The following is a 25,841-nucleotide window of genomic DNA, read 5'->3' on the forward strand; positions in this document are numbered from 1 at the left end:
AAAATGTTCCCCACACAAGGAGGATCATTTTAAATGGAGGCCAATTTATTTTGAGATCAAAACGTGTACCCAAAAATTCAGAGGAAAGCATCCTACGATGTTGTGTTTTCCCCCCTTTGAACACAATCAAGTTAATTCCATGTTCAAGATTGCCTCACCCTACAGGAAATTCTTTCTATTTTATATTGCTAAAAAGTTACGGTCCAAAACCTATTTGTAAATGAACTTATGACAGGTAAGAATGAATTTCAGCACTGTGTAAAATGCCATGCAGAGTGCACTGGAAACATCAACAGCTTTGTTTATTAACTAAAGTGAAATGTAGACAGTGGCTGATCAAAGTTTAACTTCATCACTCCACCACTGTGTCACAGTGTTCACCTGAAAGTACTGGGCAATTCAGCACTTGGTCTTTGTCCACACTGCAATAAAGACCGTAACAGCTGCAGAGGGCCTGGATCAGCTGACCTGGACTCAGAGAGCTCAGGCTATGGGGTTAAAAACTGCAGCATTCCGGCTTAGGCTGGAGCCCAGGTCTGACACCCCACAACGGATGTGGATCTCAGAACCCGAGCCCAAATGTCTACATGGCCAAAATGTCTATGTGACTTGGTACTGCAGGTTATTTTACTGCAGTGTAGACCCCAGGCACCTTTTAAAAACAATCCCTATACCTTTTTGTACAACTGCATAGTAAGTTGGGAAGGAAGGATAGCCCAGTGGTTAGGGCACAGCCTTGGTATTGGATTCAATTCCCTGCTCTCCCACAGACTTCCTGTGAATTTGGGCAAGTCACTTAGGCCCAGATTCTTAAAGGTAAGCACCTAACTTCCATTGAAATGAATGGGAGTTAAGCACCCCTTTGAGGATGTGAGCCTTAGTTTCTCTGTGCCTCAGATCCCCTTAAACAAGGGGATAATAGCACTTCATTCATCCTTAGCTCTATTTCTGCAGGTCTGCATTGCAGCATGGACTGCCTGATAACTACATGATCTTTAACGGGACTTGTGGCCTAGTTTTCAAGGGCCAAGCTAAGTACATGCAGCATTTCTCAGGATCAGCATAACAATCCTCCCAAATCATTCTACAACCAGCCAATTGGAGATGTTACAACACAATTAATTATCCTGGAACCGCTTAAGCTTTTTGCCCTTCTGGTCACAAATCAGAATGTGGTATAAATGTACATGAGCTTACTTTTAAATTGCTAAAGCATCTAGAGCTCATCTTAGCAGAAGAAATTGAGCACCTGTCCCTCCAGTTTTGTAAGTTCTGAGTCTTTGTAACCCATGAAGAATGGAAATCTGCAGATCATCACCACCTCTCTTTTCCACTGACTTCCTGCATGCATAAATTCCAACTGCAATTACCAGGAATCATTTTCAAATGTTAAATGACATGAAACTAAACCTACAGAAGATCTTTTAAAAACAAAACAATTTCATTTCTAGCTAATCTGAAGGGGCACAACTATACATTAGATATATATTGATGTTACTGATTTTATACTCCTTTCAAATAACTAGGTCTAAATTGGTACACAAGCTGAGCTCTGACACCATGTGGAAGGGGCTGCCCCTTCTCCCCAAGACACCGCTCCCCACTCACTCCTCTCCACCCCGTCCCACCCATCGCTCATCCTTGCAGCCAGTAAAAGTGATGGGGCCATGGCCCTCTGGCCCATTCCATTCCGACACCCCGATAACACTTGTGTTGGAAGGACACGATATTATATATTAACATCACTTCATCTGGGGAGATGTTTAGAATTAATTAATGGGGGCATCAGAAAGTGATGTTGCAGGAAGATATGGCGAAGGCTCATTTAAAAATGACAATGGTTTAAGCAGTTGGTCAGATAGACCCTGATCCTACTATTTCAAGTCTAAAGGATTTATCCTACTGACTTGAACGGGAGTTAGCTGAAACCCTTAATCAGTTGGCCAGACTACCAGTCAGCCAAGCTATAGGTCAAGACCAGTGTCAAACTACATGGTCACAGTTGTGAACTGGTGGCAGATAAAGTGAACTGTTATACATTTTCTTGTGCCCCTGCCAAACCTTTTGAGCTGAGTAAGAACCCACACAAAAAAACTTAGCTGAATTCAGGGACAAATCCAAAAGCAGGTGTGACATTCCGGGGTGCAAGCCATACCAGTGAGGGGCTGTGTCATCATCAGCCCTGTAATCTGGCATGCCCTGCAATGCCTTGCTGCTGGACCTCCCAACCTAGATTGCTCACAAACAGCCACCAGCATGCAGGTGCTACTGAGTGACTATGTGTAACTGCAGCCTGCCAGCTGCACTTGGCTTACCCTCTGGCTTTTACCAGCCTTGGTTACTCAACAAGCTCCCAGTCCTGGATTTTCCCCCAACAATGTATGTTCTGTACCGTCCAGCCGCCTCTTGGATAGCCAGAGATATTAGGTCCATTGTCCCTTTAAGAGAGCAATACACAACAGCTTGCCACCTTAAATGGAGTTACTCGGACAATTTAATTTAAATGCACAGGATTAGTTTCAAGTAAAGCATAAAACAGGTTTATTTAACTACAAAGAGATAGGTTTGAAGTAAGTACAAGTAACGAAGCATAAAAGTTAGAAATGGTTACAAGAAAAATGAAGATAAAATGCTTCCTAGTGCCTAACTTAAACTACACTTGATTCAAAGTAAAGTCCTTATCACATCCTTCTAACAGCATTACTGATCAAAATCTTGGCTAATTGGCTAATGTAGTGCCAATCTTTAAAAAAGGGAAGAAGGAAGATCCTGGGAACTACAGGCCAGTCAGCCTCACCTCAGTCCCTGGAAAAATCATGGAGCAGGTCCTCAAAGAATCAATCCTGAAGCACTTGCATGAGAGGAAAGTGATCAGGAACAGCCAGCATGGATTCACCAAGGGAAGGTCATGCCTGACTAATCTAATTGCCTTTTATGATGAGATTACTGGTTCTGTGGATGAAGGGAAAGCAGTGGATGTATTGTTTCTTGACTTTAGCAAAGCTTTTGACACGGTCTCCCATAGTATTCTTGTCAGCAAGTTAAGGAAGTATGGGCTGGATGAATGCACTATAAGGTGGGTAGAAAGTTGGCTAGATTGTCGGGCTCAACGGGTAGTGATCAATGGCTCCATGTCTAGTTGGCAGCCGGTATCAAGTGGAGTGCCCCAAGGGTCGGTCCTGGGGCCGGTTTTATTCAATATCTTCATAAATGATCTGGAGGATGGTGTGGATTGCACTCTCAGCAAATTTGCGGATGATACTAAACTGGGAGGAGTGGTAGATACGCTGGAGGGGAGGGATAGGATACAGAAGGACCTAGACCAATTGGAAGATTGGGCCAAAAGGAATCTGATGAGGTTCAATAAGGATAAGTGCAGGGTCCTGCACTTAGGACGGAAGAACCCAATGCACAGCTACAGACTAGGGACCGAATGGCTAGGCAGCAGTTCTGCGGAAAAGGACCTAGGGGTGACAGTGGACGAGAAGCTGGATATGAGTCAGCAGTGTGCCCTTGTTGCCAAGAAGGCCAATGGCATTTTGGGATGTATAAGTAGGGGCATAGCGAGCAGATCGAGGGACGTGATCGTTCCCCTCTATTCGACATTGGTGAGGCCTCATCTGGAGTACTGTGTCCAGTTTTGGGCCCCACACTTCAAGAAGGATGTGGATAAATTGGAGAGAGTCCAGCGAAGGGCAACAAAAATGATTAGGGGACTGGAACACATGAGTTATGAGGAGAGGCTGAGGGAGCTGGGATTGTTTAGCCTGCAGAAGAGAAGAATGAGGGGGGATTTGATAGCTGCTTTCAACTACCTGAAAGGGGGTTCCAAAGAGGATGGCTCTAGACTGTTCTCAATGGTAGCAGATGACAGAACGAGGAGTAATGGTCTCAAGTTGCAGTGGGGGAGGTTTAGATTGGATATTAGGAAAAACTTTTTCACTAAGAGGGTGGTGAAACACTGGAATGCGTTACCTAGGGAGGTGGTAGAATCTCCTTCCTTAGAGGTTTTTAAGGTCAGGCTTGACAAAGCCCTGGCTGGGATGATTTAACTGGGAATTGGTCCTGCTTTGAGCAGGGGGTTGGACTAGATGACCTTCTGGGGTCCCTTCCAACCCTGATATTCTATGATTCTATGATCTTCAGGTCCAGACTCCTCCTCCAAAGTACAATGGCTATTTCTTTTATCTTCTTAGGTGTAAGGAGGGAGATGGACACAGAGAGAGATAACTTGACTGCCCCTCACTTTGATAGCTCAGACCCCCTCATAAAGTTTTTTTTCAGTTGAAAGTAAGGAGACATGGAGTCTGGTGGGCGGGAGTTGCTAAGTTGTTTATTAAGATGCAGATCTGTTTGTTCCTGCCTCCTTTCCTTGCCAAAGAAAGTCACTTGATAGCTGATGGCCCATCAGATTTGATGACACCTGGCGAGGTGTCAACTTGTCCTTTGACTTTGAGAAACAAGTTTACCCAGTCTCCAGACTTGTCTAGTAAATGCACTTCAGTCATGATTTCATCTTATGCTTATAAGTTCACGTATAATATCGTTACATATGTTTTACCATCATATTATTGACCAATAAGTTATTAGTTTTCAAATGATACCTTACAAGGCATATTTTGTAAAAAGATTATGACAATAGTGTATAAGGTGTGAATAGGGGTGCATTCTGTCACAACAGTAACATAACACAAGGAATAAGATGCAGAGCACCCAGACCACTTGTACATTTGCATAGTCCTTATTCTTCCTTTCAGGGTTTCTTTTCTTTTCTTTTTAAAATACAGGTAAGCAAGTTTTAGCTCCTGAACATATAGTCTGGCAACATCCAGTACAGAAGGAGCTGTGAAGGAGCATCTTCCATGCCTTGCTCAGCCTATCAAACACACACACACACACACACACACACACACACACACACACACACACACACACAAAACAAGCAACCAAGCCTTTTCAAACCAGCTGTTGCATGAGAATTGGTTGCCCAGGCTCTGCAGGAACCAAACAGAAATTCTTGTTTTTACATGTATATATAATTACTGTGTCTAGCTGATTAAAGAGGCAGACAGACACATCCCTGCAAAAGAGATGCTAATGACTGAATTTACAGGGACACAAAAGAATCTGGAAAAATATCAAGTGAAAAACACTCAGCTTAATATTTCACACCATTCTCTCTGAGCCCAGAATAGAACTGCTAAGGATTAGAATTTGTGAACAAGCAGACATGAGAAACTGACAGTTTAACAAATTCAGAAATAAGATTGTCAGCTGGTGTAAGTCACCATAAATCCTCTGACTTCAATAGAACTAAACCAGTTTACAGCAGCTGAGGATATAGACCTTTATCAGCCAAATTTAAAATAGGTTAAAGGAGGTTAGAGACAAAAAGACATCTTTTAAAAATTGGAAGTCCAAATCCTATGGAGGAAAAGAGAAAGGAGCATAAATTCTGGCAACTCAAGTGTAAAAGTATAAATCGGCAGGCCAAAAAAGAATTTGAAGAGCAGCTAGCAAAAGACACAAGCACTATCAGTAAAAATTTTTTAAATACATCAGAAGCAGGAAGCGTGCCAAACAAGTCGTGAAGCCACTGAATGATCGAGGTACTAAAGGAGCACTTGAGAAAGACAAGGCTGTCACAGAGAAGCTAAATGAATTCTTTACCTCCATGTTCACTGCAGAGGATGTGAGGTAAATTCCCACACCTGAACCATTCTTTTTAGATGACAAATCTGTTGAATTGTCCCAGATTGAGGTGTCAATAGAGGAGGTTTTGGAACAAACTGATAAATTAAACAGTAATAAGTCACCAGGACCAGGCGGCATTCACCCAAGGTCTGAAGGAATCAATATATGAAATTGTAGAACTACCAACTGTGGTATGTGACCTATCACTTAAATCATGTTCTTTACCAGATGACTGGCAGAAAGCTAATGTGGCGCCAATGTTTAAAAATGGCTCCAAAGGTAATCCTGGCAATTACCAGTCAGTAAGTCTAAATTCAGTACCAGACAAACTGACTGAAACTATAGTAAAGAACAGAATTATCAGACTGATAGATGAACACAATATGTGGTGTATGAGTCAACATGGCTTTTATAAAGGGAAATCATGCCTCACCAATCTATTAGAATTATATGATAGTGTCAACAAGTATGTGGAGAAGGGTGATCCAGTTAATATAATATACTTGGACTTTCAGGAAGTTTTTGACAAGGTCCCTCTCCAAAGGCTCTTAAGCAAAGAAGTCATGGGATAAAAGGGAAGGTCCTCTCATGGAGCAGTAACTGGTTAAAAGACAGGAAACAAAGGGTAAGAATAAATGGACAGTTTTCACAGTGCAGAGAGAGAAATAGTGGGTTCCCCTTAGGATCTGTACTTGGACCTGTGCTCTTCGACATACTCATAAATGATCTGGAAAAAGAGGTAAACAGTGAGGTGGCAAAGTTTGCAGACAATACTAAATTACTCAAGATAGTTAAGTCCAAAGCAGACTGTGAAGCATTACAAAGGAATCTCACAAAATTGGGTGACTTGGTAACAAAATGGCAGATGAAATTCAATGTTGATAAATGCAAAGTAATGCACACTGGAAAACATAATCCCAGCTATACATATAAAATGGTGGGATCTAACTTAGCTGCTACCCCTCAAGAAAGAGATCTTGGAGTCATTGTGGATAGTTCTCTGAAAACGTCTGCTCAATGTGCAGTGTAGGCAAAAAAGCTAACAGAACATTAGGAACCATTAGGAAAGGAATAGATAATAAGAAAGAAAATATCAAAATGCCACTATATAAATCAACGGTACACCCACACCTTGAATACTGCATGCAGTTCTCGTCACCTCATCTCAAAAAAGATATTAGAATAAGAAAAGGTACAGAGAAGGGCAATAAAAGTGATTAAGGGCACAGCTTCTATAAGAGGAGAGATTAAAAAGACTGGGACTATTCATCTTGGAAAAGAGACGACTAAGAGGAAATATGATACAGGTCTATAAAATTGTGAATGATGTGCAGCAAGTGAATAAGGAAATGTTATTTACTCCTTCACATAACACAAGAACCAGGAGTCTTAATAGGCAGCAGATTTAAAACAAACGGAAGTACTTTTTCACACAATGCATAGTCAATCTGTAGAACTCATTGCCAGGAGATGTTGTGAAGGCCAAATCTATAACGGGATTTAAAAAAGAATTAGATAAGTTCACGGTGGATAGGTCCATCAATGGCTATTAGCCAAGATGGTCAGGGATGCAATTCCATGCTCTGGGTGTCCCTAAACTCTGATTGCCAGAAGCTGGGAATGAATGAAAGGGGATGGATCACTCAATGATTGCCTGTTCTGTTCATTCCCTCTGAAGCATCTGGCATTGGCCAATGTGGAAGACCAGTGAGCCAGATGGTCTGACCCAGTATGGCCGTTCTTATCATAGAATCATAGAATCATAGAATATCAGGGTTGGAAGGGACCCCAGAAGGTCATCTAGTCCAACCCCCTGCTCAAAGCAGGACCAATTCCCAGTTAAATCATCCCAGCCAGGGCTTTGTCAAGCCTGACCTTAAAAACCTCTAAGGAAGGAGATTCTACCACCTCCCTAGGTAACGCATTCCAGTGTTTCACCACCCTCTTAGTGAAAAAGTTTTTCCTAATATCCAATCTAAACCTCCCCCACTGCAACTTGAGACCATTACTCCTCGTTCTGTCATCTGCTACCATTGAGAACAGTCTAGAGCCATCCTCTTTGGAACCCCCTTTCAGGTAGTTGAAAGCAGCTATCAAATCCCCCCTCATTCTTCTCTTCTGCAGGCTAAACAATCCCAGCTCCCTCAGCCTCTCCTCATAACTCATGTGTTCCAGTCCCCTAATCGTTTTTGTTGCCCTTCGCTGGACTCTCTCCAATTTATCCACATCCTTCTTGAAGTGTGGGGCCCAAAACTGGACACAGTACTCCAGATGAGGCCTCACCAATGTCGAATAGAGGGGAACAATCACGTCCCTCGATCTGCTCGCTATGCCCCTACTTATACATCCCAAAATGCCATTGGCCTTCTTGGCAACAAGGGCACACTGCTGACTCATATCCAGCTTCTCGTCCACTGTCACCCCTAGGTCCTTTTCCGCAGAACTGCTGCCTAGCCATTCGGTCCCTAGTCTGTAGCTGTGCATTGGGTTCTTCCGTCCTAAGTGCAGGACCCTGCACTTATCCTTATTGAACCTCATCAGATTCCTTTTGGCCCAATCTTCCAATTGGTCTAGGTCCTTCTGTATCCTATCCCTCCCCTCCAGCGTATCTACCACTCCTCCCAGTTTAGTATCATCCGCAAATTTGCTGAGAGTGCAATCCACACCATCCTCCAGATCATTTATGAAGATATTGAATAAAACCGGCCCCAGGACCAACCCTTGGGGCACTCCACTTGATACCGGCTGCCAACTAGACATGGAGCCATTGATCACTACCCGTTGAGCCCGACAATTTAGCCAGCTTTCTACCCACCTTATAGTGCATATGTATAAAGAGACAACTAAGGAAGAATATGATAGAGGTCTATAAAATCACGGCTGGTTTGGAGAAAGTAAATAAGGAAGTGTTATTTATCTCTTGACATAACACATGAACCAGGGTCACCCAATGAAATTAATAGGCAGCACGTTTAAAACAAACAGAAGGAAGTACTTCTTCACATAACGCACAGTCAACTTGTGGAACTTGTTGCCAGGGGATGTTGTGAAGGACAAAAACAATATAACTGGGTTCAAAAAATAATTAGATTAAGTTCATGAAAGATAGGTCCATCAATGGTTATTAGCCAAGATGGTCAGGGATGCAACCTCTGCTCTGGGTGTCCCTAAACCTCTGACTGCTAGAAGCTGGGACTGGATGACAGGGAACAGATCTCTCGCTAATTGCTCTGTTCTGTTCATTCCCTCTGAAGCATTTAGCATTGGCCACTGTCAGGAGACAAGATATGGGAGTAGATGGACCATTAGTCTGACCCAGTATGGCCGTTCTTATGGAATGCAGATAGCTGACAGATTTCTTCACCAAATAGTTGCTAATCCAACAAGTGGTGATGCCTGTTTAGATTTGGTATTGGTGAGTAGTGAGGACCTCATAGAAGAGCTTGGTGGAGAGGACAACCTTTGTTTGACTGCTCATTAGTTAATCCAGTTTAAACTCCTGGATCCAGCCTTAGAGGTTTTAAAGGCCTGGCTTGACAAACCCCTGGCTGGGATGATTTACTTGGGTCTGGTCCTACTTTGAGCAGCGGGTTGGACTAGATGACCTCCTGAGGTCTCTTCCAACCCTAATCTTCTATGATTCTATAAAACTAAATGGAAGGATAAACAAAAATATCCCTGCAACAGGATCTTTGATTTCAAAAGAGCTAACTTTAATAAGTTTAATAAAGTTAATAACTTTAATAAGTCAAGGAAATCAGTTAGGGAAGTGGACTGGACTGAAGAACTCAAGAATCTGAATGTGGAGGAGGCTTGGAATTACTTTAAGTCAAAGTTGCAGAAGCTATCTGAAGCCTGCACCCCCAGCAAGGGGGAAAAAAATGTAGGGAAGGGTTGCAGACCAAGTTGGATGAGCAAGCATCTCAAAGCAGAAAGCCTACAAGGAATGGAAGATGGGAGGGATGAGCAAGGAATGCTATCTCTTGGTGGTCAGAAAGTGATAAAGGGATAAAGTGAGAACTGCCAAAAGCCAAGCAGAGTTAGACCTTGCAAAGGGAATTAAAACCAACAGTAAAAGGTTCTATAGCCATATAACTAAGAAGAAAACAAGAAAGAAGAAGTGGGACCACTAAGCACTGAGGATGGGGTGGAGATTGAAGGTTATCTAGGCATGGCCCAAACGCCTAAACAAATACTTTGCCTCAGTTTTTAATGAGGCTAATGAAGATCTAAGGGGTAGTGGCAGGAAGGCTAATGGCAATGAGGATATGGAGATAGAAATTACCACATCCAAGGTGGAAGTCAAATCTCTATCCAAAAATATTAAAGGAACTGGCACATGAAATTGCAAGACCAATAGCAAGCATCTTTAATTAATCTGAAAATTCAGAGGTCGTACCCTGTGAGTGGAGAATTACTAATACTGTTCCTATTTTTAAGAAAGGGAAAAAAAGTGATCCAGGAAACTGCAGGCCTGTTAGTTTGACCTCAGTTGCATGCAAGGTATTGGAACACATTTTGAAAGAGAAAGTAGTTAAGGATATAGAAGTGAACTATAATTGGGATAAAATACAGTATGATTTTATAAAAGATAGATCGTGCCAGACAAACCTGATCTCCTTCTTTGAGAAGATAACTCATTTTTTAGGCAAAGAAAATGCAGTACATCTAATCTACCTGGATTTCAGTAAGGCATTTGATAGAGTTCCACATGGGAAATTGTTAGTTAAATTGGAGAAGATGGAGATTAATATGAAAACTGAAAGGTGGATAAGGAACTGGCTGAAGTAGAAACTACAACAGGTCATACTGAAAGATGAATTTTCAGGCCGGAGGGAGGTTACTAGTGGAGTTCCTCAGGGATCGGTCTTGGGACCAATCTTATTTAACATTTTTATTAGTGACCTTGTCACAAAAAGTGAGAGTGTGCTAATAAAATTTGCAGATGACACAAAGTTGGGAGGTATAGCCAATATAGAGGAGGACTGGAATATCATATAAGAAGATCTGGATGACCTTGTAAACTGGAGTAACAGAAATGGGATGACAGGTTTCAGAGTAGCAGCCGTGTTAGTCTGTATTTGCAAAAAGAAAAGGAGTACTTGTGGCACCTTGGAGACTAACAAATTTATTTGAGCATAAGCTTTCGTGAGCTACAGGTATGCATCTGATGAAGTAAGCTGTAGCTCACAAAAGTTTATGCTCAAATAAATTTGTTTGTCTCTAAGGTGCCACAAGTACTCCTTTTCTTTTTGAGAAACGGGATGAAATTTTACAGTGCAAAGTGCAAGGTCATACATTTAGGGACTAACAACAAGAATTTTTGCTCTAAGCTGGGGACTTATCAGTTGGACGTGACAGAGGAGGATAAAGACCGGGGTGTACTGGTTGATCACAGGATGTCTATGAGCTGTCAATGTGATGCGGCCGTGAAAAAAGCTAATGCAGTCCTAGGATGCATCATGTGAGGTATTTCCAAGAGAGACAGAGAAGTGTTACTATCATTACACAAGGCACTGGTGAGACCTCATCTGGATTACTGTGTGCAATTCTGGTATCCCATGTTGAAGAAAAGATTAATTCAAAATGGAACAGGTGCAGAGAAGGGCTACTAGGATGATCCGAGGAACAGAAAACCTACCTTAGGAGAGGAGACTCGAAGAGCTTAGCTTGTTTAGCATAACCAAAAGAAGGCTGAGGAGGGATATGATTGATCTCAATAAATACATCAGAGGGATAAATACTGTACCAGGGAGAGAGAAGAGTTAATAAAGTTAAGCACCATTGTGGACACAAGAACAAATGGATATAAACTGGCCATCAACAAGTTTAGGCTTGAAATTAGATGAAGGTTTCTAACCATCAGAGGAGCAGTGGGGGCAAAAAGCCTAGCTGGCTTAAAGACTGAGCTTGATAAGTTTATGGAGGGGAATGTATGATGGGGATGCCTACTATGGCATGTGGCCCATCAGTGACTGCCAGTAGCAAAAATCCCACACTGCTAGATGGGGAGGGCTCTGAGAATTGTTTCCCAGGTATCATGCTCAGGGTCTAACTCACAGGCACCGAATTTCATTTTTCTGGATGGGTGCTCCACCTCCCACCGTGCTGCCTCCTTCCCCAAAGCCCCACCCTCATTCTGCCTCTTCCTTTCCCCACTCTGCCCCCTTCTCCCAGTGCCTCCTGCCCACTGCTGAACGGCTCATTGGTTGAGGTCAGATTGGTTGAGATCAGATTGGCTGAGACCCTGGTGTGGGGGGGGAGAGGTGTGGGTTGCCTTCCTCTGCAGCATGGAACATGGATCACTTGCAGGTTTACACAAGTGTAAATGGTGAATTCTCTATAACCTGCAGCCTTTAAAGTAACTCAGCTAGAGGTTAGGGGTCTATTTCAGGAGTGGGTGAGGTTCTGTGGCCTGCAATGTGCAGGAGGTCAGACTAGATGATCACGATGTTCCCTTCTGAAAGTCTGTGAGACTCCCAGTCTTGAGTTCTTCAGTAGAGCTGGCCGAATAATTTGGTGTGATTATGTTTTATGATGAATTTAGACCTTTTTTTCTGTGGGTAAATTGTTCATGAATGGTCATTAAATCTGACACATTATTATTCACTATAATTGTCTGAAGAGTTTGTGCAGAAAAACTTCAGCACTGTCCATTATTTTCTTCCAATATTCTGTTATTTGTCATGTAAGATTGGTCACTTCAGACTCATTAAATTGTTTCTGCTCCCTGACTGGGTGACTGGAACTTTGTAAACAAGAAAGCAATGAATGGCTAGCAAATAACCAATAGTGAATAATGAGTCCTTTTGTTCTCATCCAGATATATGCGCTCATATAGGATGAAATTTACTTCATCTCCTTCTAAGGATTGAGGGATCAACTCTCAGTGCTTCTGTGTCAGATATAGGAGATATTCACCTTAAATCAAAAGGTTGACAGAATAAGAAACATCTTGAAACCTTCTTGCTGAACTAATCAATTTTGTTGTTCATGCAGCAACTTGCTTATTGTCTTAATTCACGTTCCTCATAAATAATACACTGAAGGCACAAATCTGCCTGTGATGACAGGAGATATTTTTTGGCAAGCACAGGCTGTTCTGGATTCTGAATATTAATGGTGCTCTCACTCAACAGAGGGAGGGAGGAAGGAGGAGAGAATAATATTTCAATGCAGTAAATGCAACTAGCCACATGAAGGTTAACCAAATATCAACAGATCTTTGACACTGATTTTTAAGAACGGTAATAATAAAATGTGTGTGTGACACATGGCTAGAAAGGGTTAAACATCCTGCAAAATAAATAACCCACAGAAGACATGTGGGGAGATAATGTTTGTGTTTTTGTGTATTTACATATGTATAAGTAGGGGGGGACAATGTAATAAACAGTCCCTGTCTATGCTGTATTCTGATAATTCAGAGGTCAAAAAAACATCCTGTCACGTAAATTAATTGTAAACACAGGATATCTCAGTATTCATCTCTCTTTGAAATGTACTGTGAATGGTGGAGGAACAAGCAAATAGCCTTCTGTTAATTCGCATACCTAAGTACTGGTGATGGACCTCCTTCAAAGCCATCCTAATTACCTTTTGTTCCCTGAGGAATTCCAACTTCTTAAAAGACATGAAATTATATAAAAGATCTTTGGGTCCTGATTCTGTCATCTGAGATCTGTTTAAACTTCATCAGAGAAGTCTGAGTTGCAATACTGAGGTCCCAGTTATGCTGGTATGTCCTGAATATGATATTTGGACATTGGACTATAAACTATGAACTATTTCTGAAAGAACTCTTTGCACCTAGGAAGCTTACTATCTCTGCTATGAATCTGCACCTAAATGAATTGAACTCATGTCTGTATGTATATGGATCTTTTAACCATAATCTCTCTCTTTTGTTTTTTAATACATTTTAGTTTAGTTAATAAGGATTGGCTGTAGCGTGTAAGATCTGAAACATTTGTTAATCTGGGAGGTAATGTGTCCAATCCTTTGGGACTGGTAGAACCTTTTCTTTTATATGATGAAATAAGATTTACAAAAATTTTCATCATATTTGATGTGGGTACCTGGATGGAGGCCTGAGGCTGGATCACTTTAAGGGAACTGTGTTGTTTAGACTTCTGAGTAACCAGTAAGGTAATAAAGAAACTGGTTTATGCTGGCTTAGTGAATCTAAGTACACCTCTACCCCGATATAATGCGACCCAATATAACACAGGTTTACATACAACGCAGTAAAGCAGGCCTCCACCCCCCCACTCCGCAGGGTCTTGGAGGCAGGAGGGGGGGGCACTTTTGGGGGCCCCGCAGGCCCAGAGTGGCCCGGGGGATTAGCGGGGAGGCCAGGAGCAGCCCGCTCCGCTTCCCTCGCCCCAGCCCCAGCCGTGTTGCTCGGGGGAGGGGGCTTGGGGAAAGGGATCCCTCCCCGCACTCACTGGCAGCAGCGGAAGTGGAGCAGCCCGGCTCCAGCCCACTCCATTCCGCCAGCTCCCAGCCGTGGCGCTCCGCTTCCCGCTGCCAGTGAGTGTAGGGGGCGTCCTTTCCCCAACCTCCCTACACTCACCGGCAGCGGGAAGCAGAGTGCCACGACCGGGAGCTGGCAGAATGGAGCGGGCTGGGGCCACGTTGCTCCACTTCCCGCCGGTGCCGGTGAGTGCTGGGCAGGGGTGTAGATAGAGGTCGGGGCAGTCAGGGACAGGGAGCAGGGGGGTTGGGTAGGGTGTGGGATCCTGGGGGTGATTAGGGACGGGGGGCGGTCACTGGAGGGGGCAGTCAGGGGACAAGGAGCAGGGGGGCCAAAGCAAGTTCGATATAATGGGGCTTCACATATAACATGGTAAGATTTTTTGGCTCCCGCGGACCGCGTTATATCTGGGTAGAGGTGTATTGGAATATCCACCAGCTTTTGGAGGTTTGGCTGCCCCATTCTTAGCAGTTCACCCTAATAGAGTGACCATAGCTGGCCCCCACTAGGACCCCGGTCACAGTGCCGGATTCAGATTAACTTTCTTAGGTCAATATTTAGCATTGCTTCACCACTTTGAAGTAAGAATTGCGGGCATTTTGATAAAAGGTATGAAATACTGGCAATAGTAAGAAACCTTATATCCTCTACATAAGTGCTATATGGCAGGAGTTCTCATCAGTGAGTCAAACAATATTCTTCCTTCAGCCACCTCAGTATTACTATTTCTCCAGCAGTGCTGTATAAAAAAAGTTTACTTCAGTCACAGAACTAGGTCTTTTTACACTGGTACCAATACTGTAGCTTTTGAATGTAAAGTATATCAAATGAGACTTATAGGTGCTTAGCAACTTCTAAAACTCAAAATCTCAGCTTGTATTCTTCAGTTTACATCAAAATAAAATTGTGCCACTGATCCACGCAGAAATTGTTACTCGCACTGAATGTAAACAGCTGTATCTATTGCTTTTCACAGATCACACATTTTCAAATCTGAACTGTCGTGTTAGCGTGCAAATGATGCACATGGTAAGGAGGGGTATGGTGAACCTTTCAGGTAGAGAAGACCTATGAGGTGATGTTATCTAGTCCATCCCCCCAACCACTGCAGGACTCTTCCTTACAATATATTTTCTAGTGTGTTGTCCAGTTTATTTTAAAGGGTCACAGGCACGGAGTTTCAGCAACCTTCCAAATCTTATATATGATATATGTGAGAAGAGAAGCTGCATTTACACATGACTGTTCTATATTTCAGTTTAATCCTTCTTCTGGTAGTTTGACAATTCTGTCTTTTAAATATGACAAAACACTCATCATCAGCCTTTCAACTCATGCATGTCCTTATTTGTATAATAAGGCTGCAGTATGGAAATGCCTATACTACACAACTATTACATACACATACACTCTCTCTCTATAGGTATACTCTATATCTAGGCACTTATTATACCTCTACAACTCTAGAACTTTGCTTCCTGGAGGGATTCAAAAGGCACACATTATTTTACAGCACCTCTCATCTCAAGCACTTTATGAACATATCACCAATGAAGCGTATCTGTCTTCGGGGTGGAGAGCGGCAGCCAGTACACAGCAGACAGTAAAGGAAGAAAAAGAGAAAGCAAACCTGGACTATTACAAGAAGTGCCACAGGACCTAGGACTTGGATGATGCAGACGAGCTAGGCCCTTGGTGAAACAGCCCACACAACCAACTGTAAGTGTATCTGCTTATCTAAAGGGCTGAGCTAGCTCTGCCAAGCTTCAAATCTGGGACCAGCGAGTATAGGCACCGCAAAACTGATGCCAACTGCTAAGCCCTCCAGAAATAAGGTACCACCTGTTTTTTTTCCTACAGCAAGCAAGAAATAGTTGCCATTGCCAGGAAGCATTCTACAGAAAAAGCTTAGACGTTAAACATTATACGGCAGTAAAACAGTCTTTGTCAAGCCATGATACAGGACTAGGGTTTCCAGGTGCCCAGTTTTCAACTGGAACGCCCTGTCGAAAAGGCACCCTGGTAGCTCTGGTCAGCACCACTGACCGGGCCATGAAAAGTCCGGTCGGCAGCGCAGCAGGGCTAGAGCAGACTCCCTGCTTTCCTTGGGTCTGCATGGCTCCTGGAAGCAGCAGGATGTCTACCCATCTGGCTCCTACGCTTAGGGCAGCCCGGGGGTTCCACATGCTGCTTCCGCCCCAAGCACCAGCTCTGCAGCTCCCATTGGCTGGGAACTGTGGCCAATGGGAGCTGCAGGGGCAGCGTCTGCGGACAGGGCAGTGCCCAGAGCCACCTGGCCGTGCCTCTGTTTAGGAGCCAGAGGGGGAGACATGCCACTGCTTCCGGGAGCTGCTTGAGGTAAGCATCACCCGGAGCCTGCACCCCTCACCCCCTCCTGAGCCCCAACCCCCTGCCCCAGCCCTGATCCCCCTCCCGCCCTCTGAACCTCTTGGTCCCAGCCCAGAGCACCCTCCTGCACCCCAAACCTCTCATCCCCAGCCCCACCCAGGAGCCTGCATCCCCAACTGGAGCCCTCATTCCTCCTGCACCCCAACCCTCTGCCCCAACCCAGTGAAAAAAAGTGAGTGAGTGAGGGTGGGGAGAGCGAGTGACGGTGGGGATGGCATGAGAGGGGGCAAAGCCTCGGAGAAGGGGCGGGGCAGGGGTGGGGCCTTGGGTGAGGGGCGGGGCAGGGGGCAGGGCAAGGGTATTTGGTTTTGTGCGAGTAGAAAGTTGGCAAGCCTATACAGGACAGAGGCACTAAGGCATTTTGCTAAATCAGAAATTTTGGATCACTGTTCAGAAAAAAATCTGCTTAATCATATTTCTCCCTTAAACAGTACAATTCACATCTTTCCTTTTTGATCACCATAATTAGAAAAATTATTTCTAATTATGGTGAATCAAAGCACATTGCTTTGTTGTTGAACAACGGACCAAGAAGCTTAGGCCAAAATTTTCAAACTCTGTTGATTAAATAGAGGCACCACAAATTGTATTTAAAGAACCTAAATAAATTTATGGTGCCTAACCTGAGATATTCGAGTTTGCAAATGTGAACCTTTTTTCTAACCAGTGTGCTTTCCTGCGTATTTTCAAAATCTAAAAAGAGTCCACAGAATATAATTGGAACCTAACAACAAAGCACTATTTCTGTGAAGAACACCACATCATACTGTTAGGCCTTTTGGTGAGGATTAAGAGTTGTGTTGGTTTGGTAACTCATTTTATTTTTTTCTGTCAGGGGACTGTGTGCTGTCCTTTATTATTAATTATTTAACTATTATTCAGTGCTTGTAATGCACTAGGTGATTTACAGAGCACATAAAAGACACGGGGCCAGATCCTAAACTGGTACAAATCAGCATTGCTCCATTGATTTTGCACCAGCTGAGACTCTAACCTGTGGTCTCTGCCCTGAACAGCTCACAATCTAGGAATAGGCAAAAAATGACGAGTGATGCCATATGGGGCGGGGGAGAGGGATTTGGTAGATGGGTGAAGGGTAACTAGTACAATGTGATTGCATTGGTGCATGCTTCATGGAAACATTTTTTATTTATTCTGATGCCTTCATTTGGTTCTGAAGTGTCTAGGCCACCGCATGACTTGTTTTTTAAGGGAATAAAGAAAGGAAACTTTGCCAAGGGATGGATTCTGGACCTTTCCCAACTCTACCAACTATGATCCTAAAAATAATTCAGATAAATGTTTTTATTAGCTGTTTCTTCTGCCCTCTACAAGGCGTTGAAAAAAATAGAATAAAAATGTGAGCTTTTGAGGTGTCTGTATTCCACTGTTTTCCTGAGTTCCAAGGCTAAGTTCCAAGTTGCAACTTCTAAATCTGGCCACAACAGTGAAATCTCACAGTTCTCCTCTATCTGAGAAAACAATCTCGAGTGGTCAATTACTGTATTCAAAATAGAGTTTGCCCTGTAATTTGCTTCTTTCAATTAAAAATCAAAGACTTTTGTGTTCTGGCTTCTGTATGTCAAAGAAGTTTTGCCAAAAAGCAATAAAAGGAAGACATTCATGGTCAAAAGTCCTTCACTAAATAGGATACACAGGATAACTCCACAACATTTTATATCAGCACCGCATGGTGCATGGATGACAAAGCATAAGGCTTGTTTACAGGCTGCACCCCAAATTGTTCCCCTCACCCAACCCTGCATGCGCATGCAGCTATGAAGTGTCTCCAGCCTTACCTCTGGCTCACAGCTGATGCAAAGACCGTATTGCTCTCACCCGCTACACCCTCCCCAGTTCCCTGGTGGCTTTGCATCTCTCTTGACCCAAGTTCCTAGTCGCACTTCCCCTCTAATACCTTTAAGGTGTCTGTCCATTTACAATGTTAGCTGCTGGCACAAACTGCTACCCAGCATGCACTGCTCCTGAGGATGACTGTTCTGATACAAACTGTAGGGCAAGTAAGTGCTTCAGAGGAGTTGCCAGCTACTCTCCCTGCTGCATGGCAGTAAAGTTCACCTCCCACTGAGGATTTGGCAGGTTCTCCTTCCTTGTTGATCCTTTGCCTCTCCCTTTGGGTGCATCCCACTACTCCTCCACTGCCTTCTTCCTCTGCGGGCCAAGCAGAAGGAGGGACAGCTATTTGGAGATTCTTTGGCCCCTTGGGCACGTAAGTACAGATGGAGTTGCTGGAATGGGGTTTATGCTAATGGGGTTTTTATTCTTGCCTTTAATAGCTTTCTCTGTATGAACTTTTCATTTAAAACTTTTTTCTAACAGGGAAACAATATTGATGCAACACAAAGTGAACACAGTGGCTCACATGGCTGCTGTATGCTTGTTCCTTAAAGGTATCTAGGCACCTTTAAGATAGCACCATCTCATTGCAATTGAGTGCCTAAATACTTCTAAGGATCTGGACCTTGCTGCCTTAGGTAATCACATGTGTACTGCCTGAAAGCTAGAGCCACTCTGGAATACTACTTCAAGCATCTTAATAAATAATACATCTGTTCGCACTTTTGCACAATCAATGTCAACATATTATTCATTCTGCCTGAAACTACCATGTTACAACCTCCTGTGCCTTGAATGAAAATTAAATTAATTCTACAGTGGACAATCTGGTTAAACTTCTCAGTTATTTGACCCAAGTAATCCAGTGGGATATCCAGTATCTCAGCATAACCATCTGTTTCAACTCTTAATTAAATGTTCTGGACTGTTTTTGTAACTTCTTTTAATATAATCTTTCTTCTGTGGAAATAGTGGAGGCTGACTCAGTGAAGATTAGTTTTTCTTGTTAACTAAAATTAAGTCTACTATTAAGGCCACAATCTGACAGTTTTAAGACCCAGGTTTACACTTTTAAATGCCAAATCAGCCATTATTATTTATTATGTGATAGTGTGCTAAGGTTCCAGTGAGAATTGGAGCCTCATCATATTGGGAACTATTCAAGCATTTACAATTCAAGACAGGAGAATTTGCAATCTAATGTGAAAGAAGATGTTACAAGGAAGCTAATACTGTCAACATGCTATGGTTTTGCATACAACATACTTTTCATATAGCCTCTGTCCTCTCATGAACACCTTCACCTCGTTATCCAGTGGGAATGTTCCATCATCTTTCCTAAAGCGGTAGAAAAGTTTGACATCCTTGAATTCCTTATGCTCATCACAAACTGAAACATAAAATAAGTGACATCAGAAATGATCACACTTATGTTGAAGACCTAACACAATCAGAACAAGATACCAATCATCATTAGTGAACTTAAAAACAGAACAGGCATATGCAGAGCATAGTCCTGCCTCCTCCACCCCAAAATTGTTTATTGTACAAATATGACCCTACACATGAAAGGCTGAGTGGTATCTTTTGGAATCCAAACTTTTAGATAATTATCCGAACAGAATCTCTAATCTTTTGGAGCCTGCCAGCCATTCATTTCAATGGATGCTGCAATAGCGATGCATAGCAAAAGACACCTATCTGGTAAAACCTTGTGATTTTGCACCCTCAGCAAGTTTGCAGATGCCACTAAGCTCAGGGGAGAGGTAGATAGGATGGAGGGTAGCGATAGGGTCCAGAGTGACCTTGACAAATTGGAGGGTTGGGCCAAAAGAAATCTGATGAGGTTCAGCAAGGACAAGTGCAGAGTCCTGCACTTAGGATGGAAGAATCCCATGCACCACTATAGGCTGGGGACCGACTGGCTAAGCAGCAGTTCTGCAGAAAAGGACCTGGGGATTACAGTAGATGAGAAGCTGGATATGAGTCAGTAGTGTGCCCTTGTTGCAGAAGAGAAGAGTGAGGGGGGATCTGATAGCAGCCTTCAACTACCTGAAGAGGGGTTCCAAAGATGATGGAGCTTGGCTGTTCTCAGTGGTGGCAGATGACAGAACAAGGAGCAATGGTCTCAAGTTACAGTGGGGAGGCCTATTTCACTAGGTGAGTGGTGAAGCACTGAAATGGGTTACCTAGGGAGGTGGTGGTTTCTCCATCCTTAGAGGTTTTTAAGGCCCAGCTTGACAAAGCTCTGGCTGGGATGATTTAGTTGGTGTTGCTCCTGCTTTGAGCAGGGGGTTGGACAAGATGACCTCCTGAGGTCTCTTCCAACCCTAATCTTCTATGATTCTATTATTAAATCAGGTGTTTCTTAAAAATCCTGAATCAGTAAATTTAAGGATTGGCTAACCAATGACTTTCATTTGCATTAATCCAGGGCTGGATCAAGCAAACCTGAGACTTGTGCAAAGACATATAATAAGGTCTAAGATTCACTGTATGACCTTCCTTCTCCACTTCTCAAATTGCTCTGCCATGCCAGCTGGGGAGTGGGAAAGGCAATGGGGAATGTATTGAGAGTTGGAAAACGTTTTTAGGGGAACAGTTGATGAAAGTCTTGTTAAATTGGAGACAGTGGACTGAAATGAGCTCCAACTAAGATAGAATAAAGTGGGGGACATTCCAGTCAAGCTATTATTACCACAGAGCTCTCAGTCAGCATGCACAGACTCATACTCCACCCATATGGCACTAGTGCATCAGCATTAAACATTACATTACTGTGTTAACTTACTGCTGGTGGCATAAGAAGCCCCTGTGGAACCTGGCTTATTAGGCTATCTGAACTTGTCCTACATTAGAACATTCTTGAAACAGCAATAACATTAACTTTGAAGCCAATGAATGAAAATCCTTGAAAATATCAATTTTGTACTTGTCCTAAATATAAAGGGAAGGGTAACCACCTTTCTGTATACAGTGCTATAAAATCCCTCCTGGCCAGAGGCAACATCCTGTTACCTGTAAAGGGTTAAAAAGCTCAGCTAACCTGGCTGGCACCTGACCCAAAGGACCAAAAAGGGGACAAGATACTTTCAAATCTTTTGGTGGGGGGAGGAAGGCTTTTGTTTGTGCTCTTTGTTTACGTGGTTGTTCTCTCTTGGGACAGAGGCTAGACAGAAATCCATCTTCTCCAACCCATCCTAATCCAAGTCTCCAATATTGCAACCAGTACAGGTAAGCCAGGCAGGGCGGATTAGTTTATCTTTTGTTTTATGTGAATTTTCCCTGTGTTAAGAGGGAGGTTTATTCCTGTTTTCTGTAACTTTAAGGTTTTGCCCAGAGGGGGATCCTCTGTGTTTTGAATCTGAATACCCTGTAAAATATTTTCCATCCTGATTTTACAGAGATGATTTTTACCTTTCTTTTTTTTTTTAAATAAAACCTTTTTTTAAGACTGCAATTTCAGAAAACTGCAATTTCTTTTAAGAACCTTACTGATTTTTCCATTGTTCCAACATCCAGGGGTTTGGGTCTTTGATGATTTTGTAACCAATTGGTTAGGATATTATTCTCAAGCCTCCCCAGGAAAGGGGATGTCGGGCTTGGGGGGATATTTTGGCGGAAAGACGTCTCCAAGTGGTCTCTTACCCTGTTCTTGGTTTAAAATGCTTGGTGGTGGCAGCATACTGTTCAAAGACAAGGCAAAGTTTGTACCTTGGGGAAGTTTTTAATCTAAGCTGGTAAGAATAAGCTTAAGGGGTCTTTTATGTGGGTCCCCACATCTGCACCCTAGAGTTCAGAGTGGGGAAAGAACCCTGACAGTACTTAATTTTTTTTAACATATTTTTTTGTCAAGGACTCCTGCCTTTTCTCGTTGACTTACCTAGCTGAAAGGAGTGGGCTTGGATTATGTTCTGAGGTGGAAAACATTTTAAAGTTTTATTAAAGATTTAAACAAACTTTCACATATAAAGTTTCCATTGCTCAATTAAATTAAGTTACTCTGACCTCCATGTAAACTATTCACTGACATTTCTTCAATAGAGGATAAAGCAATCAGGATTTGGAGCCCCTATAATTACTTTGTATCTGTTCTTTAATTATCTACCTCGATTCCCAGGTTCCATAAAGACGCAGAATTTTAATTTCTGAATCAAGCAGAATGTGTAGTAGTTGCACACATTCCAGCTGCAAACTTATCCCTTTAATTAAGGTATTGTTTATGCATTGCTGACAGTTGCAGTAGTGCTCAGGCACTTACAGATGCCTCTGGAGAAAGGCAACTTTTGTCAATTACAAAACTTCCTCTATTTCCTGTTATAAAGAGATGGGAAAACTGCAATTTCATATGTTGACTTTTTAACTGGACAACACTGTGCACTTGAAACAAAAGGGCTTGATTCTCCACTGACTTGAACATTGTAGTCATTTTGCACCTATACTTTATACAGGTGTAAAATGAGTATATAAACATTACTATTGTGATTTGATAGTGGTTTGTGTCCACATGTCACAAATAATGCATGTAACTTCCAATACATCATTATTCTAGAAATGAAGCTACAGGGACACCATGATACAGAACAAGAGAGAAAGTACAGAACAGCTTCAGTTTATAAAGAAAGGATGTTGCATCTAATATGTTTCACTACAGTCACTTCATTCACTAAGTGAGAAATCCTCCCCTCCAGCAGCCCCAAGTTCATGTAGTTAGATGTTAGCACACAGAGGCATTCTACAGACAACAAAATCCCTGTCTGCTGCAGGACACTAGAGGTGCAGTCATTCTTTAGCCACTAAGGCAGAGGTGGGCAAACTACGGCCTGCGGGCCACATCCGGCCTGCGGGACTGTCCTGCCAGGCTCTTGGGCTCCCGGCCGGGGAGGCTAGCCCCCGGCCCCTCCCCTGCTGTCCCCTCTCCCCCGCAGCCTCAGCTCGCCATGCTGCCAGCGCTCTCAGTGGCGGGGCTGGCTCTGGCCAGGCTACGCGGCTGCGAGCTCCTGCCACTCTGAGCGGCATGGTAAGGGGGCAGGGAGCGGGGGTTGGATAAGGGGCAGGAGGTCCTGGGGGGCAGTCAGGGGCCAGGGGGCAGTTAGATGGGGTGGAGGTTCGGGGGGGGTGTTGGTCAAGGGGCGGGGAAGAGGGGGGTTGGATAGGCATGGGAGTCCCGGGGGGCCTGTCAGGGGGTGGGGGCGGGGATAGGAGTCAGGGCAGTCAGGGGACAGGAAGCAGGTGGGGAGGGAGTTGGATGGAGGGTTCTGGGGGGGAGCAGTTAGGGGATCCCGGGAGGTGGTGGTCAGGAGACGGGGAACAGGGGGGTTTGGATAGGGGGTGGGGTCCCAGGGGGCGGTTAGGGGTGGGGGTGTGGATAGGGGTCGGGGCAGTCAGGAGACAGGGAGCAGGGGGGGTTGGCTGGGGGTGGGGTCCCAGAGGTTGGTTGGGGCAGGGAGTCCCGAGAGGGGAGGGTCAGGGGACAAGGAGCAGGGGGGATTGGATGGGTTGGTGGTTCTGAGGGGGGTAGTCATGGGGCAGAATTGGGAGGGGGCGGATAGGGGGTGAGGGCCAGGCTGTTTGAGGAGGCATAGCCTTCCCTACCCAGCCCTCCATACAGTTTCGCAACCCCGATGTGGCCCTCGGCCCAAAAAGTTTGCCCACCCCTGCACTAAGGCAACAGTGTTGTCTGAAGCAACTGCATCCCCCTTTACAGAGGGAAATGGACAATGGATCTGAGTAGCCATGGCTCTGCAGGCTCCACCCTTACATCTCTATTTAGTCACCCCTGTACACTGGCATGTACGGGAGTCCCCATGGAGCAGAGATAAGCAGGGCACAGGATGTAAGGACTCCCTTTTCCATGGGAATGCCTGAACCCTGTCTCACCCACATACAGCAGAATAATCAGGGGCCTTCTTCAACTGGAGAAGCAGGGTCAGGAGTTACCGTTAATTGCATCACAGTTATCAAGAAAAAAAACTTAAAATAATTGTGGCTGCTGCTGTTTCACTCACCATGATGGATAATACTGCAATCCAATAATTTCTGCACAAGTTTAATTGCTGTCTCTCTGTCTGAGGCCTCTTTGCGATCAATCAGCCAGTCAATCAATTCTTTGGCAACAAAACAGTTTGGATATGTCTTGAGATGATGCCTTCGATCTTTAATTATCTTTTCTTCATGCAGTCTGAGCCTGTGGGTCAAATCACATTATTAATAACCTTTGCAGAGAATCTATATAACCAGAGGAGGAAAGGACTCCTTTCTATGAAACATGTTAGGGTCTGACTGCCACACAATTCGCCTACACCCCAATAAATATTATGCCTAATTATAAAAGGTTATGGTGGCGAGTCTGTTGAAAGGCAGAGAATACAAACACAAATTGGCAACTGACCATTTTCATTTTCGGCTAGGGAAAGAAAGAAAAGCAGAAAAAAGAAACAATATCAAAGACCATTTTAAACCCAGCACATGGAGAATTTTCAGTTACAGTGGAAAACAAACAGGAGGAGAAGCAGATGTAATTCTCAGTATAATCTGCTAAACACAGGAACGCATGCCTCAGTGTGTCAATAAAATTAAATGTTAACACTTTGGCATGAGCTGAGACTAATTCTCGCACATTACCTTTAATATGCTTGACATTACTGCATTATTTTGGGAAAGCCCACCGCCAAAGATTCGTTAACACCACTTGATGGATTCAGCTGCAGGTTTTTTGTGGTGCCGTTCCTCTTAACTTCCACTGGTTATGGAACTACATCTTCTCGACGCTACATACTAGGTACAGGGCTTGCCATTTAGAAGTCAGCATCTAAACAGTTTCCACACAACACTATGTAACACACAGCCGCTACTTTCTTTTCTATGGGAAACTGATCTCAGCAACTGGCAATGGAGGAGCTTCATTATCAGAGATCTGACAGCTGCAAAATCCCACCCACCATTTTGAAAGCAAACCCAGCAATTGCTTCTTACACATTTAGTATGGGTGGCAAAAGCCCACGTGAGAGTATCTGGACTGACCACAGTAGCTTTATGATTAGACATTTTCCCAAATTAACGTAACTGATAGCTTCTTTTATATTTATCTGTTTATCTATTTTATGTATTACAGAACAACAGGCAGAGATTTTGTAGAAGTTAACTGCATTCTTATTTATTACTTTTCACTTTTAATGAATAATTTTACTGACAACTATTGCATTTTTTATAGAATCACAGAATATCAGGGTTGGAAGAAACCTCAGGAGGTCATCTAGTCCAACCCCCTGCTCAATGCAGGACCAACCCCAACTAAATCATCTCAGCCAGGGCTTTGTCAAGCCACGCCTTAAAAACCTCTAAGGATGGAGATTCCATCACCTCCCTAGGTAACCCACTCCAGTGCTCCACCACCCTCCTAGTG

At 43.5% G+C, this 25,841-nt stretch overlaps 1 protein-coding gene across 2 annotated transcripts in view; it reads right to left on the bottom strand.

The window, feature by feature from the left end:
• The window catches only part of DEPTOR (DEP domain containing MTOR interacting protein), a 131,114-nt gene that overhangs the window by 61,947 nt on the left and 43,326 nt on the right, over positions 1–25,841 (bottom strand). For both annotated transcript variants that reach the window (XM_073330244.2, XM_073330243.2), the window contains exons 3-4: positions 24,445–24,623; positions 19,703–19,826 (exon numbers count right to left, since the gene is read on the bottom strand). In XM_073330244.2, the coding sequence (XP_073186345.1) occupies positions 19,703–19,826; positions 24,445–24,623 (303 nt within the window). The remainder of the gene's footprint in view (positions 1–19,702; positions 19,827–24,444; positions 24,624–25,841) is intronic.

The sequence above is a fragment of the Lepidochelys kempii genome, chromosome 2 (genome assembly GCF_965140285.1).
Source record: "Lepidochelys kempii isolate rLepKem1 chromosome 2, rLepKem1.hap1, whole genome shotgun sequence".
In the NCBI taxonomy this organism is placed as follows: Eukaryota; Metazoa; Chordata; order Testudines; family Cheloniidae; genus Lepidochelys; species Lepidochelys kempii.